A 15,127-nucleotide genomic window follows, 5' to 3' on the forward strand; every position below is an offset into this window, starting at 1 on the left:
CAAAAAATACACTTAATAATCAATTGTGTGATTATGCAATATTCAAATTATTATTTACAAATCAGTTATTTAAAATATGATTTAAATGATGTTGTACTGAAGTGCATTACTTATTTGGTGTGTTCTTGTCAGATTTCATCAGATTTCCTATTTTAAAATTTTTCCACAATTGTTTCAATCGGAGTGAGGCTAAATCCTCTGAGTGACAGGTATGTTCATCAGTATTACTACCCTCCTGTTTATGTCTCAGCCGAGGCAGGCAGGTTACAGCGTCCAGTCACCCTTCTCACACTGCTCTCCCCCGGGAAAACTCCAACCATGCCATCATGATCCCTGGGCCTGAGGGCTTGGACTAGCTGTGCATTTGTATGTTTGCTGGGTATGAAAAACATAATACAGCAATGCTTGTTAAATGAGGAACAGAAAGAATAAAAGTGCGCTGACTTGAAGCTGAAAGGCTGGGTGAGTGTGTGAGAGAGGCACACGCACACAGGCATGTGTGTGTAAGTTGTGAGGACTGGTCTGATTAAAATCTGGAGAACAACATTGAAAGAATAACTATATTTATAATATTAACCATAAAGATTGAAACATGCATGTTCCTTTGCAATGCTCTTTGACTGGTTTAGTGAATTGATTTTGTAGTTAAGGGATGAGATTTTCTTTGCACTTCTTGTTCCATATACTCTGTTCTAATTTTCCAATGTTAAATCTGAGTGAATTTCTTTGTGAATCCTAATACTAAAATTGGAAGGTAAAGATAAATGATTCTTGATAAATATACAATTGTATTTAAACAACATGGGGGGAAAAATAAATGCTTTGCTGTGCAATACTGCAGAGGAAAATTAAAAGAGCAATAAATATCTTTTTTGAGCTGCTATTTTCTATTAATAAGGCTGCAATATATTTTCATTTTTACATTAAAATAAACCTTTTGTCAGAATCTGTAATTAAAAATTATGGTGTGACAAATGAATTGGGACTGTCTATTTAGTTTATTTGGTTTATTTTTAAGTAAGTGAAAATCTATGGTAGATTTTGAATGTTTAGGAAGGAAATATTCTACATTATTCAAGAAATTAAAGTGAGATGAAAATAATTTTAATTTCTATGTTACTTGAATTTATTAAATTCTTGGGCAAAAGTCTTGCATGTTTCTACTGTGTACTAAAATCCTCCTAGAAGTAGAATGAGCAGTAAACATTGTCCAGATTATTTTTTTTATTTCTGGTGAGTTATTGTTGAGTTGTCAGATGAGCTTGCACTATTTCAAATTCATCTTTCTTTGCACAAAAAAAATTTCAGATATTTTCTTAATGAAGTTCTTAACAAAGATGTTGTATCTGCAAAATATAGCTTTATTCAGTTCTGATAGTTCTTCATTTTAATATGAACTCAGAAAATAGTATATATATTTTCAATGTTTATTTGTTAGCTCGGTCTACTTTTTGCCTTCGTTCCTTTCACCCATTAAATACAGTTGATTCTATCCCTTCCTTAATGTATGAATAGTGAGCTGAGTTTGGTAAGACTATATCAGTAATTTGCATCACATTTACAGACTTTTTTAAAAAAAAGAAAATACTCATTCCCAATGACCTTCCATTGTAATTACCAATAAACTCCAAGAGAAGTGCCCAAGAATTTTAGCTTCATAGATCACCTTGCACATTCTGGAACATAAAAAACCTTGAAGTGGAAAGACAAAAAGACTAACTGCTACCTCCAAGTGGCAAAACTAATTTTATGAAATGAAAAAGACACAGAAGGGGTCTCTTGAGGGCTTGTCTTGGATAGATTTTGTATCTTTCCACAGGATATAGAAAGACCTCTATATAATCAAACCTTGCATATTTTAAAATACACATTTTGCATACATAATAGCATTAATTGCCGTACAGTTTCAAGTATACTGTAAATTAGCAGACAGTGAATTTGATACAGCTCTAGTAAAGTAAAATATCCAACTTATAATATGATGACAAAATAAGATTGAAGGTTTTTTAAACTGAGAAGAAAGTTAAGTGTGAATTACTGGAAAATATATTAAAGTCTCATTTCTTTCAGCAAAATCAATTATATTGATATTAAATTCTGTGATTTTTATATATAGTTTATAAAATTGTATGAATAAAGAAATTCATTCAATATATGAACATTTAATCAATGCAGGCCAACAAAAACAATTGTGAATAACTGACATTTCTACAATTTTTGCAAAATTGTGAGAAGGGAAAGGATAGGAGTGGTGACTGAGCTACATCCAGCAACATTTGTGATGTTGGTTGTGCCTGGATTAGCTGCTAATTAATTGTTGCAGCATCAGTATGTATTAGTGGTAGGCCATAAAATCTGGGGACATTTAAGTCTGAGAATGTGTACTTTCCCATTCTTGCTTCTTTCTAGCCATATATTAATATAATGATATATCAAGTCTGGGCAATATTTTCTTTCTGTTGAGTTAATATTTACTTTTGCCAAAACCAGATGAATTATAAGTATGCCTTTGTCTCTAGCATTGGATGAGATTAGACCTGATTCTTTAGTATGAAGCCAAAGTGTTGAATGAAATTGGTGTCAACTTTGTGGTAAAAAGACACAATGGTGAAGAAACTCAGCAGATCAAAGAATGTATCAGGGTATGAAAAAAATGTCAACAGGCGTCCAAGCAAAAGAGTAAGGAGGGGGAGGTGTAATTGTAAAGGCAGGAGATGATAGGTGGAGAAGGAAGAAAGGGAGGGAAGGAGGAGAACTGGAGAGGGAAAGGAAGAGGGGGAAAAAGAAGAGCAGGTTAGCAGAAACCAGAAAAGTCGGTGTTAATGCCACCTAGTTGGAGAGTGCCCAGATGAAAAATCAGGTGTTGTTCCTCCAATTTGCAGGTGGTCTTGGTGGGATAGTACATAAGGCCATGGAAAGACATGAGTATGGAGCATGACACAGAACTGAAATGGTTCTCTGTCACTGTAGTGGATGGAGCGAAGGTCAACTTTGGTGTGTGGTGCAAAGTTTATTAAAATAAAATAATCGTGGATTTTTAAATTGGAGAAAACACCTAAGATTAAGTTTTTTTTTTAAAAAAGCTTGAGAATGATACTTGAGGAGAGAGATGCCACATACATGTGGAATTTGAAGAGAATAAGGTCAGTCCTACTAAGTTCAGGTCTTAATCATGTTGAATAGTCTCTTGAATTGTTAACCAAGATGTTTTATCAATGTTGTTAAGTGATATATGTGTTCCAGAGGAGAATTAGCTGAGATCTAATGATGGCATTCTTGGATCTCTAAGATAAAATGTTATGGGTTAACAATCTCTGTTATTACAGTAGTAGTGTAGAGGGAGTGCTGCACTGCCAAACATTGGTATCTTTCAGATGATTCAGGCATTTGTCTTTCCAGATGAAGGTGAAATAATTGTTTTTAGTAAAGCAAGCAAATACTTCTGGAGTTCTAAACAATGATAATTCCTTAACAAATGAACATTAACACTGGATGATCTATTCATTCACTGTTGGGAGACATAACTGGTCTGCAAGTTGGCTGTACTAGTAATTATACTTCAAACCTATTTCACTGGTAGTGAAAACCTTTGAGACATCCAAAAGTGGTGAAAGACTTGCATAAGAACTTTTTCATCTTTCAATTGATGTGCATGCATTAACTGGATTCCACTGAAGAGCTCACTTCTGTGAAATGTAATTGTGAAAGATGTATTGATTGGATGAGGATAACTTTGACTTTGTAGATGGTTATATGCAGTAATCAGAGTGTGAAATGTATCTCTTAGTTTATCTGCGCATAATTCATCTTGCAACATTATTAAGTATGTTTCACTGGCTTATGCTCCATTTTAAGATCATTCAGACAGATCATGCTGGAGCTGACCGACTCCCTGGAGACTGCTCACCCATGTTGACTTTGGCTGGATGTGGGGACTTTATCTCAGTTGTCATCTTCACCCTCAAATGAGGTCACATGGCAACAAGGCCTTGAATAACTTAGTATGGAAATCCTACCTTCACAAAGCTCCTGAAATTCAGGGAGGAAAACTGCATTCCCTCATAGTTGTCATTCAGAGACGTTTTTAAAAATATTAATATTTATGCAAATAATTTCTCTTTGCATTTTCAAAAAGTTAAAGCATTGGAAATAATTAAGTCTTTAGCAAATTCAAAATAATTAAAATCTCTGGGTACTTCTGAATCTCCCCAGGCCTGGGGAATCGGTCGGATTTTAGATTCTTTGCCAGATCTGACTTGGCACAAGATCTGACTAGTGATTTCTTGAGGTGAGTGTAATGTGAGAAATCTCACCAACACTGGAGCATGCTACTGGACAGAGTCTCTCCAACACAACTTACATTAAGTCCCTTCCTTACAGGGTGCTTGTGTTAGATTGGGATTTAATTCTGTTCCTTTTGTTCACATTTGCCACAGCCAGCAAGATTTGGCCCATTGACTCATGAACTACTTTTCTCATGGAAGCAATAGATTAATATATGTTGGCAAACTTAAATCTCTTGTACATATAATTCTAAACTAGTTTTGTTTATTTGTCACATCATTGGAGTGGGAATGGGAAGGATGGTGGTTGTTGACCAACAGTGGGACTGAGGCCATCACAACTTGAATTTTTAAAATGTTTATCTTAGTTCCGTGCTTAACCTGTCTCTAATTCACCTTTTACTAAATTTCTTTGACTGTTCAGAAACTTACTGTGCATTCAAAATGAGCTCATGTTCTACATGCCACTCTTTCCTGTTAAAATTTCAGCTCTCTTGGCCCTAAACACTGATATTCCATCCTTAATTTCCCATGCCTCCACTTCTCTCTACATAATTTTACTACTTTCAGCTGCTTAAAGTCATCTCTCCTTGTTTTCCTCCTCCCTCTTTCATTTTGGTGTAAATTTTGATTTTATTGCATGCCTGAAACTAACTTTGTGCCATTTTATAATATTAAAGATGCATTCCAAATGTAAATTTTTGATGTAGTTAATTCATGATTAGTATGACACTGGATGTAACTGTGGAAATATAAAAGTTTGTTCTTTTTGTACAAATGACTGATTCTCAAAAAGTATTGAAGGCAGTGCACTCACATTGGAGAAAGGAAATGGGGAATGGTGATGTGTGATGGTGGACACACCTCAGCCATGGTTGTGTAGCTCATGTTTGATGTCTAAAGATTTCTGTTGGAAGTAAGATGTGGAGGAAAAAAAGCTGCTCTCAACTTTGAAAATCTGTTTTATTTAATATCTAACATTAGGATATTATGGAATTAAATTAGCTTATTTAAGTATCAGCTACTTTTAATTTTTTTAAAATTTTGAACTTAATTTTAATGATCCAGCACACTAGAAGGCTCTTCCAGCTCATGAAACCTGTGCTACCTAATGAAACTCAATTAACGTACTAACTCCATACATTTTGGAGGGTGGTAGGGAGCTGGAGCACCCAGAGAAAACCCATGCAGGTCCTGGGGAGAACCTTTAATCATAATAGCTTTCTTAAAAGTGATGTGGATTGGATACGTGACTACAGAGTTATTCTTGGTTTTTTTTTTTAACCCATGTTCCCCAACTGTGAGACATGCATTCTTTTCTTGCTTATATACAATGTAATTGGTGAGCAAAAGTTGAAACCAAGTTTTGCCTATTGAGTTTCTTTATTGGTTCATTCAAAAATTTAAGGTTCTGTACATATGTGGCTTTTTGTTATTAGCATAACCAGAAAGAACAGGGAGAAATAAGCTGTCTCTTTATAGGAGCACATGCTTTAAGGCAACTCTTTGAGCTTTATTCTTTTGTGAATAGGATCACATCTTTCGGCTGGTGATATTTCTTGGTCAGAAAGAAGCAGAACACCTTTACTGATTTAGAACTTGAAGTCATCATTTATTTTGCTTCAATTTTCGTGTCCCTGTGTAGCTGTTGAAATAACTTTTTTATAACAATAAATTGTTCTTACAAATCTTACCAATTAAATAATGATATATTTCAAAGTTTTACCACAGAATGGGAGTGTGCTTTATTTGTTTATTCAAAAAAAAACTCAGGCCTTGCTTCATTTTTGTTTCCTGTTAGTTTATTTTAATGCTCATCAGGACTGGAAATGATTGAAGGTGATACAAAGAACAAATCCATTGAGATAATTCTGTCACCTTCCTCATCAGCATAATCTCTCTTTAGCTTCCTCTGCCTCATAACCTGGATATTGATTGGGTCATGAGCTATAGTGGGCAAAGGAAGGGAACTGAATCAGCCACCGTGGCAATAGCGTGCAGGCGTGACTGGCTTCAGTATAGGGGTGGGGGGGGGGGGGGGGAGGAGGAGAAGTTACACAAAGAAAACAATGAAAGTATTTCTTTCGATCCAAGTAATTTCTGGCAGGTTGATGTCCCATGGTGATGATGTTGAAAAAAAAATTAGAAATTCAGAGCTTGATTTTCAACTGGAAAAGTAAGCATATTGCTCTTAATGTTTTGAAATGATCACTTAACATTAGTAAATAACTCTCTTTTGCAACACAAGCTGCAGCAAAAGGTCATTCCATATATTTAATGCCATACCATGAAATATTTAGCATGATCTTTTAAATGAAAATCCATCTGTAATGTGAACCAGCTAAATACACAACTAGCCAAAACTTCCTCATTGCAACTCTATTTCTGTACCTCATTCCATCATCTATTTCTAAACTTAATTATCTGCATTTTTGTTTCAGATAGATTTAAAGATTGCACTCCATTCCTCTCATTAGTGTGGTAAAGCACTCCAATTAGGTGTTACCACAGTGCTAGCAGCTAACACTCTTGGTATGGAGGTGGTTTGCTTACACTGTGCTTCGTTTAGACTTCCTAATGAGCTGTCAATGGAAGAATAATTTTACTTTGCAATCTACTTAGCAAAGATTTATCGATTATGTTTTTTTCATAGAAAATTACTGATCCATTTTGGAAAATCAGATTTTTACACCTTTCATGAGAATGCATACAGCACAGTTCCCATGAGGCTGTCTTGGAAGTTGACTTTGACAAGAAGTCCCTTGGTACTAGCATACAATGGAATATAGTATCATTGCTGGTGTACATTTTGCAAGATGGTAAAAAATAAACTTGTTTCACAATTTTATTTGAAGTAATTTGCATCTAAATATTTTGTGGAATAAGCATGTCCAACATTACATTTATTTACAATGATCTTTGGTTTACACTTTTAAAACTTTAAGGTCATAAATATAATATGGTAAAATTGGCATATAATTTCCCCTGATACTTTTTAAACACTGATTTTTCAAAGCTAAAGAAGCTACATGAAAGGACAGTGTAAAGGGTTTAATAGTCATAAAATGGCATACCATGCAAGTGGTGAAGTGATTCAACTATCATGGGCCAAAGAACGCCAATTGAACTATTCTATGCTACTGAAAGCTAGACAGATCGCTCAACTGGAAGAATATTGAGCTCAGGTGCAGAAGGGAAAGCTGAATGTATGTAATATCCTCTTCAAGAGCAGTTCTTGAATACTTTATTGCACATTTGAGGAGTATGGCATGGACTGTGAGTACCTTGTGTATGGCACTTCCTTAGGACGAAGCAGGTCTGATTTGAATCTTTCTAACAAAGTGGTTACTGATATGTAATCTTTTGGTATTTGTAGACCCATTTCAAACTTGCTCCTTTTGATACATGTTGGGTATTTATTTTGTATACACGTCATCAGGAATCTGTGTTCTTTGGAATGGTAATGAATATTCAGTTGTAAAACTTTTCAGTAGTCAAACATAAAATGAACAGTATGCTTACTTGATGGTATTTTTGTCAGAGAAATTATGCTGCTTGTTTAGAGCTCACCTGTAAAGCTTACTGAAGACCATTTAAAAAACAAATAAGATTGGATAGGGAGAAAGCAAATGTGAACATCTCAAAAAGTATTTGGTGCACTAAAGGTTAATTTAATGATCTTCGATTTTAAAAAATGCCACTGCTTGTGCTTCAGCGTTTCAACAAAGCTCTCCGTGGTGACAGGTTCCTGTGTACACAAAGCACCAGAAATATAATTTTTGTTTTGTTATTTCCAGTCTGTAATATTGGATTAAACAAGTTTAAGTAATTGTGTGTAGAACTAAATTTGGGATCAGTTATTAATTAACAATATAAAAATGCTGTCACATTATTTGTGGAGCTAGAGATCGCAATGAAAGATGATATCTGTGGTCTCATCCTTTCCACTTGTTAAGGATTGTCAGGATGAGGAATGTCAGCATTATGAAAGCTCAGCTCTGCTCTTGGTATGATAAAATGCTTCAGAAACCACCTTCTTCCATATATGTAGCTATGCTTTATTTCCCCACTATTTTTGTGCTTGGATGTCAGAAATTAATTTCTTTTCACTGTGTGCACTTAACCTAGTCGCACTTCCACATGCCCAAACACAATGCACATTGAAAATTGTATTGTTTAACAACAGCATGTTAAAAATCATGAATCCTTTCCAGTCTCTCCTGTGAGGTTTCAAACAGTCAACAGACTGTAAAGAATAAATAATAAAGAAGTATTGATTATTTTGATGATGGTGAGATTCAATTAAGTATTAATTTTGCCCTCCAGTGGACCTATCAAGGTATTCAAAGGGGAGAGTTTGCTGCAGCTAAATGCATGTGAAGTGCATCAGTCCAAAAGAGGAAAATGTGTTTGTCTTTGAAAACCAGCACATTGATACACAAACTTCGATATTTAAGTGCTGAGCAAATTAAGCCCCGATGACAGTGACATTGTTTGCAGCAATATTAGTATTGACTAGAGGAGTGCATTTGATGACAGCTTAAACTATTTTTATTGATTAACATTTTCATAGATTATCATGTGTCATATCAAATACTATTTTCAGAAATGAATATATTAAAAACCCACAGGCATTCATCGACCAATGTGGTGAGTGGACACAACACTATCTAGTGTACAATGAATGCTAGTCACCTGTTCTTCACTTGGAACCATTTAGGCATAAACTTTGCAATAAATAGGCAAGGGATAGCTTAGGGAGTTTAGTACTTTCTGTTTTCATCAGTGAAGGTTTTCAAGAGCAGCTGTAGTCATCAAAGGTAAATGTCAGACAGTTTAATCGCAGGCCACTTACCCTTTCCTTGCCTGCTTTTCATGACAGTCCAAACAATAATCAAGTAAGGAGAGCTCTAAAAGTTTATTTAAAAAAAAATCTTCTCTGAAGTAACCGTAAATGGTTAACATCTTGAACTAACTTATGGAATTATTAATTCAGTTTATAAAAATAAAATGTAAAAACAATCTTTTTTTTTAAATTATAAATTGAATTCTATTTCCATTGCATGGTCTTCTTTTGATGACCATTTGTGAAGAGTAAAATATTTTTTTAAACTGGTTACGACGCAAGTAATATGTGCTGTTGCTGATGACAAGAAGGATTCAATTTTTGAACATTTAAATGGAATTTAAAAATATGTTGGACAACATGCCTAACATCATCATATTTTCTCTAATTAGCTTTTCTTGAAAAATAGTATTTTGACAAAGCATAATAAAATTCTTGCATGCTAGTAGATCTTTAATAAGGCGGAGAGTAATAGAAAACTCATTGAATCTATAATAGCTCTTCACTTGACTGCAGCTAGCAATAGCAGCTGGAGCTGCCTGGGACTTAGATAAGCCAAAGCTAACCTTGTTTCACTCATCATTTTCTTTCCCAGGATCCTATGATTTCTGGACAGCATCCCAGCAAACCCTTGCTGTCCCTTCGAGCTGAAATGAATGCGGAATCGAGAGGGGAAGACAAGGCGACCACTTCAGACAATGAGCTAAATGAGTCTCTGCTTGTGCCTGTGGAATTAAATGACAGCGAGGACACTCCCAGCAAGCTCTTCGGTGAGTTTGTTTGAAATACTCCAATTCTGTGAAAAGGATGTGCTTCTCTTTGGTGCTGAGAGGAAATGAAGAAAATTATGCTGTGTATTTGGATTTGTATTTTAATGCTAAATCAAATTTATTTTACTTCCCTTCAAAATAAGATTTTTCATCAATATCTTCCCACACCCATATCTCACCCAAAACTATCTGAAAATAGTGTTTCACCAGAAATGAAAACAAGCCAAATATTGCCCACGCAGACTTGAGATCTGATCTTGTAATTCTTAAGGCTGAACTATCTGAGATTAAAATTAACAGGTCACAATCCATTAATTTTAGCCTAGTGACACTTCGATGCTATGTGTTAAGAATGCTATGTCCAATGCTGGAAGCTATTGATAACTCTTGTAATGTTTTTCATTCTGCTATTTTTAAGTGCTTCTAACCTTTTACTTTTGCCTCTTCCATCCTCTGGATTTTTCTTTCAAACAATAATGATTTGTTTATTTTTTTTTTAATGATAATTTGTCTATTCCCCCTGTCATTTGTAAATGATTATTGCTGCATTCAGGATGAAGCTTGTTTCTCATTCTTGAAACTGGATATAGGTTTAAGTCTCTATATTTCCAGTCATGGTGGGGGCGGGGGGGAGGGGAATTGGGTTGCTGTACAATTGTTGATGGAGGGAATGAAATTGAATTAATTAATTTAATATTTAAAATATCTACTTGCCCTTTTAAGTTGCATAACTGACCAAGGTCATAACTTTTCATGCAACTAAGGATCAAGGAATTTTTTTTTAACCTTACCTTTGAACTTGATATTATTGAGTATTTCTGAAAATAATATTTATATAATACAAAAAGAAGGAAAAAATCTGTATTTCTGATTTTTTTTTGGTATGCTCAAAAGTGTTGAATTTCTGTGGATGTATTCTTGTCAGAAATGAATAAATCTGGATTATTTAATGCTGTCAGAAACTGGAAACTTCTTTGATTTAAAAAACCTACTGTTCTATAATTTGAGATTAATAATAGATCATACAGTTATGCATCAAGAGAAGTATGTGAACATTTGAGACTTGCCAGTTTAAAAAAAATCTTCACTTTTACCCCGATCCCTCTGGTGGGCATGTTTTATATCCATACACTTGACATGAGATTCAGACTTAAATTTGTGGATGGCTTTGCAAGGCTCAAGTTTAACAAGGTTTATTTGGATTTTTCCAGTACTAGGAATAAGGGCTGGTGGAAAAATTTAAGAAAAGCAAAGTGACAAGAGAGAGATCTGTGTAAAGTGTCATGCTGTGCGGTTAATAAATTTTTCAGTATATCCAAAGGCATCAATATCAATACAATAGTTACAGTGGCAAATACAATTCACCCCATCACATCATCCTTAATATCCAGGATGATTTTTGTTTTAATGAATGGTTCAGTTATGTAATTCCAATTTTCAGTATCGGACTCTTTATGACCAAAGTTAAGAAGCAATGAAATCCCTTTGACTGTCTTTCATTCTGTTACTCTTGCATGTTCTATGCTTTTATTCTCTCTTCTATGCTCTAGATTTGTCTTCCATTGCTTCAAGCAATAAACTTTCTGTCACTGACCTTTCTTTTCTATTGCTGCAAATTTCTATCTGTTGGAAAATTACAGTGGGTTTATTTTTTAGGTGATCATATCTAAAATTTTGGGGGGGGGGGGGAGTAATTTATTTAAGTCCTGGTTTTGGAATAATTCTCATTAGGGTTGAAACACCAGGTGCATAGAAAAGACTGCCACAGGTGCCTGGTGTAAAACACCTTCTGTGAGTTTGGTGATAACATGAATCGGTTGGCTGTATCCTGTTCATAGTTCTTCAATCCAAAATTGTTTGCAAAGTGTGTTTCAGAACATGATGATCTGTTTTCATCTTTACATTGTTATGCAAACATGTTTATTTTTAAAAAGGATCTTTTAAGAAATATTGACAAGACTCTGTTACACAATTAAAGGTTCTATTAGTAACGTGTTAGATATTGAAAACAAAATTAAGAATTCAGTTACTTCAAAATTATTTTAGTATCATGTATTGATAGGTTTAATTTATCACTTCATTAGAGGAATAAATTATTATGCATTTTTGTTTCATTTGTCTTCATATTACCGGTAATTTTTTGTGAGGAAGAGGCTATTTGGCTCCACAGCTCCATTTCACCCACATTGAATTTTCCCTTTGCCACTTGTGGAAGAAAGATTGTAATTTGAAGAATTTTGAAAATTTATTAGCATAGAACTATGATGCTATTCAGCCCCTCACTGATTGTGTAACTCTGTTAAAGAACTTATGAAGAGTTGGTGACATGTATTAACTCTTCTCTCTCCTTACAGTTGCTCCCCAACTATTTCCAGAATTTTATATTTGGGAATGCCATTCCTTTGAACTGTCTCCATATTCATTTCATATGAAAATAGAACATAAATCGTACATCACAGGAACAAGCTCTCGATGTCTACATGGAACACTATGTTAAATTTAACTAAATATCTTCTGCCTGAAGATGATCTCTATCCTTCTATTCTCTGTTTCCCTATGCATTTTAATAGCAACATTCCAGAAATTGCCTTACAATAGTGATTGGAGTGGGGCAATGGGTGTATCTGCTACAATAAATAGCTTTAAAATTCAATGCTAAGATGATGGCTTGCAGCAATTTTTCATTTTTATCCCACTTTAGAATTAAATGAATCCTGAAGGATAGATAGCATTCATGTTGAAGGAATTATTAAGGATTTAAAGAATACTAGGAATGTACTATTATTATAGAAATAAGCCAGTCTTAATCTTGTACAGAATGTTTGAATTCCAGAATATCTATTTGATAAGAAACTAGCTGGTTGTATAAAATTTGATCTTGCCTGAACAATCTCATTTGAAGAAGTGACAATCCACATATAATGTGGAACATCCAATGACTACTGCCTAAACGTTTACGCACAGGATAAATATGAAAGGATCATTGTTAACCTCATGAAAGATTCCGTATTCCTAAATTCAAGGTATTTTTTGGAAAATGATGTAATGGCAATCACCATTTTGCTGGCCCACCACTCTGCGTTATATCACCTAGACCACAGAAGCATCCACATCAGCTTGTTGTTCACTGATTACAGCTTAGTGTTCAATAGCATCATACCTGCAAAAAGTTATGACCAAGATAAAGAGCCAGAGTCTCTGCCTGTCACTTTGTTACTGGATCCTCTACTTCTTCATTGGCAGATCCCAATTAGTGTGGATTGGCAGTATCACCTCCTTCAAGCTAACACAGGAGCATCCCAAGGCTGAGTGTTTAGTCCCCAACTCTATTCCCTGTACTCTGATGACTGCACAGCCAAGTTCAACTCCAAATTAATGTACAAATTTGCTGTCAAAATCACCATTGTTGGCCAAATAACTTGGAAAATGATGTCAGAATACAGGATGGATATTGAGAATCTGGTGTCAGAACAACAATCTTGCTCTTCACATCAAGACCAAAGAGCTTATTGTAGATTTTAGGAAGTAGAGGCTGCATTGATGGGACAGTATTGAAGAAGCTAAGGGAACTTCTGAAAAAAGTTCCTCACAGTCCATTTTTCAGAAGGCCTTTCCTAAAGCAACATATCAAGGCAACTGTAAAGAAGGCACATCAATGCCTCTACTTCTATGGAATCTGAGGAGATCTGGCATTTTGTCAAGATACTCCACCAAACCTGAATCTTTGGCTTGCTTCACGGACGAAGATTTATGGAGGGGTAATGTCCACGTCAGCTGCAGGCTCGTTTGTGGCTGACAAGTCCGATGCAGGACAGACAGACACGGTTGCAAGGGAAAATTGGTTGGTTGGGGTTGGGTGTTGGGTTTTTCCTCCTTTGTCTTTTGTCAGTGAGGTGGGCTCTGCGGTCTTCATCAAAGGAGGTTGCTGCCCGCCGAACTGTGAGGTGCCAAGATGCACGGTTTGAGGCGATATCAGCCCACTGGTGGTGGTCAATGTGGCAGGCACCAAGAGATTTCTTTAGGCAGTCCTTGTACCTCTTCTTTGGTGCACCTCTGTCTCGGTGGCCAGTGGAGAGCTTGCCATATAACACGATCTTGGGAAGGCGATGGTCCTCCATTCTGGAGACGTGACCTACCCAGCGCAGTTGGATCTTCAGCAGCGTGGATTTGATGCTGTCGGCCTCTGCCATCTCGAGTACTTCGATGTTGGAGATGAAGTCACTCCAATGAATGTTGAGGATGGAGCGGAGACAACGCTGGTGGAAGTGTTCTAGGAGCCGTAGGTGATGCCGGTAGAGGACCCATGATTCGGAGCCGAACAGTAGTGTGGGTATGACAACGGCTCTGTATAGGCTAATCTTTGTGAGAATACTGACTGTATTACACCCTGGTTTGGCATTTCAAGTGCCCAGAAAGGTAACAAACATAGCCAGGTCCATCACAAACCCCAACCTTCCATCATTGCAGACATTTATGTGAGACTCTGCCTCAAGAATGTAGCCAACTTCCTAAAAGACCTCCTTCACTCCAGTCACAACTTTTGGGCAGGTGGTGCAGAAGCATGAAAACTAGTGCTTGTAGGTTCCAGAACTGCTTTTCAACAGCAACCAGATTCTTGAACATTTCTTTGCTGTTCTGACAGCAAGTCACCTTTTTGCACTTGAATTACTGCAAATGTTTATTATCTATCCTGTATTTATTATCTTTTAATTCAATAATTTTTTTTACAAATTTAGCTGCAGAAGTAAGAATTTTGCTGCTTATGTACATTGTACAATGTTCATGAAAATATTATCATTACCTGTATCTGCTTGTTCAGTTAGTTGTGGTCCACTGGTGTTCAACGACAATCTAAGTAAAAGTAACTGTTTCTTTGTTTGCCATCTAACACATGGAAACTAAATTAAGCAATTTCAGAAGTGCTTTATATTGTAAAAATTAGAAATAATATAAAATCACACCTCTAATTTGCTCTTCAGGGATATGATATGGTTAATATAGAAATTCATTTCAAAAGTGAATATTTAATTTAAATGACTGGATATTTCTAACTTTTTAAACCTTAAACATGAATTTCTTATAATCTAATTATCTTTATAATAAAATTTCTAAGAACTTTATTATAATATTATTTTGCTGTGTCTTATCTTGCATATTTCCTCTGTTCTAAATATCCAACATTGTGTTCCGTTTGGGCAATTCCGTGATTTTAAAATCCTCATCCTCAT

At 35.4% G+C, this 15,127-nt stretch overlaps 1 protein-coding gene across 5 annotated transcripts in view; it reads left to right on the plus strand.

Annotated features, from left to right (window-relative positions):
- pou6f2 (POU class 6 homeobox 2) overlaps positions 1–15,127 on the plus strand; it is a 652,592-nt gene that overhangs the window by 52,036 nt on the left and 585,429 nt on the right. For all 5 annotated transcript variants that reach the window (XM_069920652.1, XM_069920651.1, XM_069920654.1 and 2 more), the window contains one exon: positions 9,725–9,899. In XM_069920652.1, the coding sequence (XP_069776753.1) occupies positions 9,725–9,899 (175 nt within the window). The remainder of the gene's footprint in view (positions 1–9,724; positions 9,900–15,127) is intronic.

This window comes from Narcine bancroftii, chromosome 2 (assembly GCF_036971445.1).
Source record: "Narcine bancroftii isolate sNarBan1 chromosome 2, sNarBan1.hap1, whole genome shotgun sequence".
NCBI lineage: Eukaryota > Metazoa > Chordata > Chondrichthyes > Torpediniformes > Narcinidae > Narcine > Narcine bancroftii.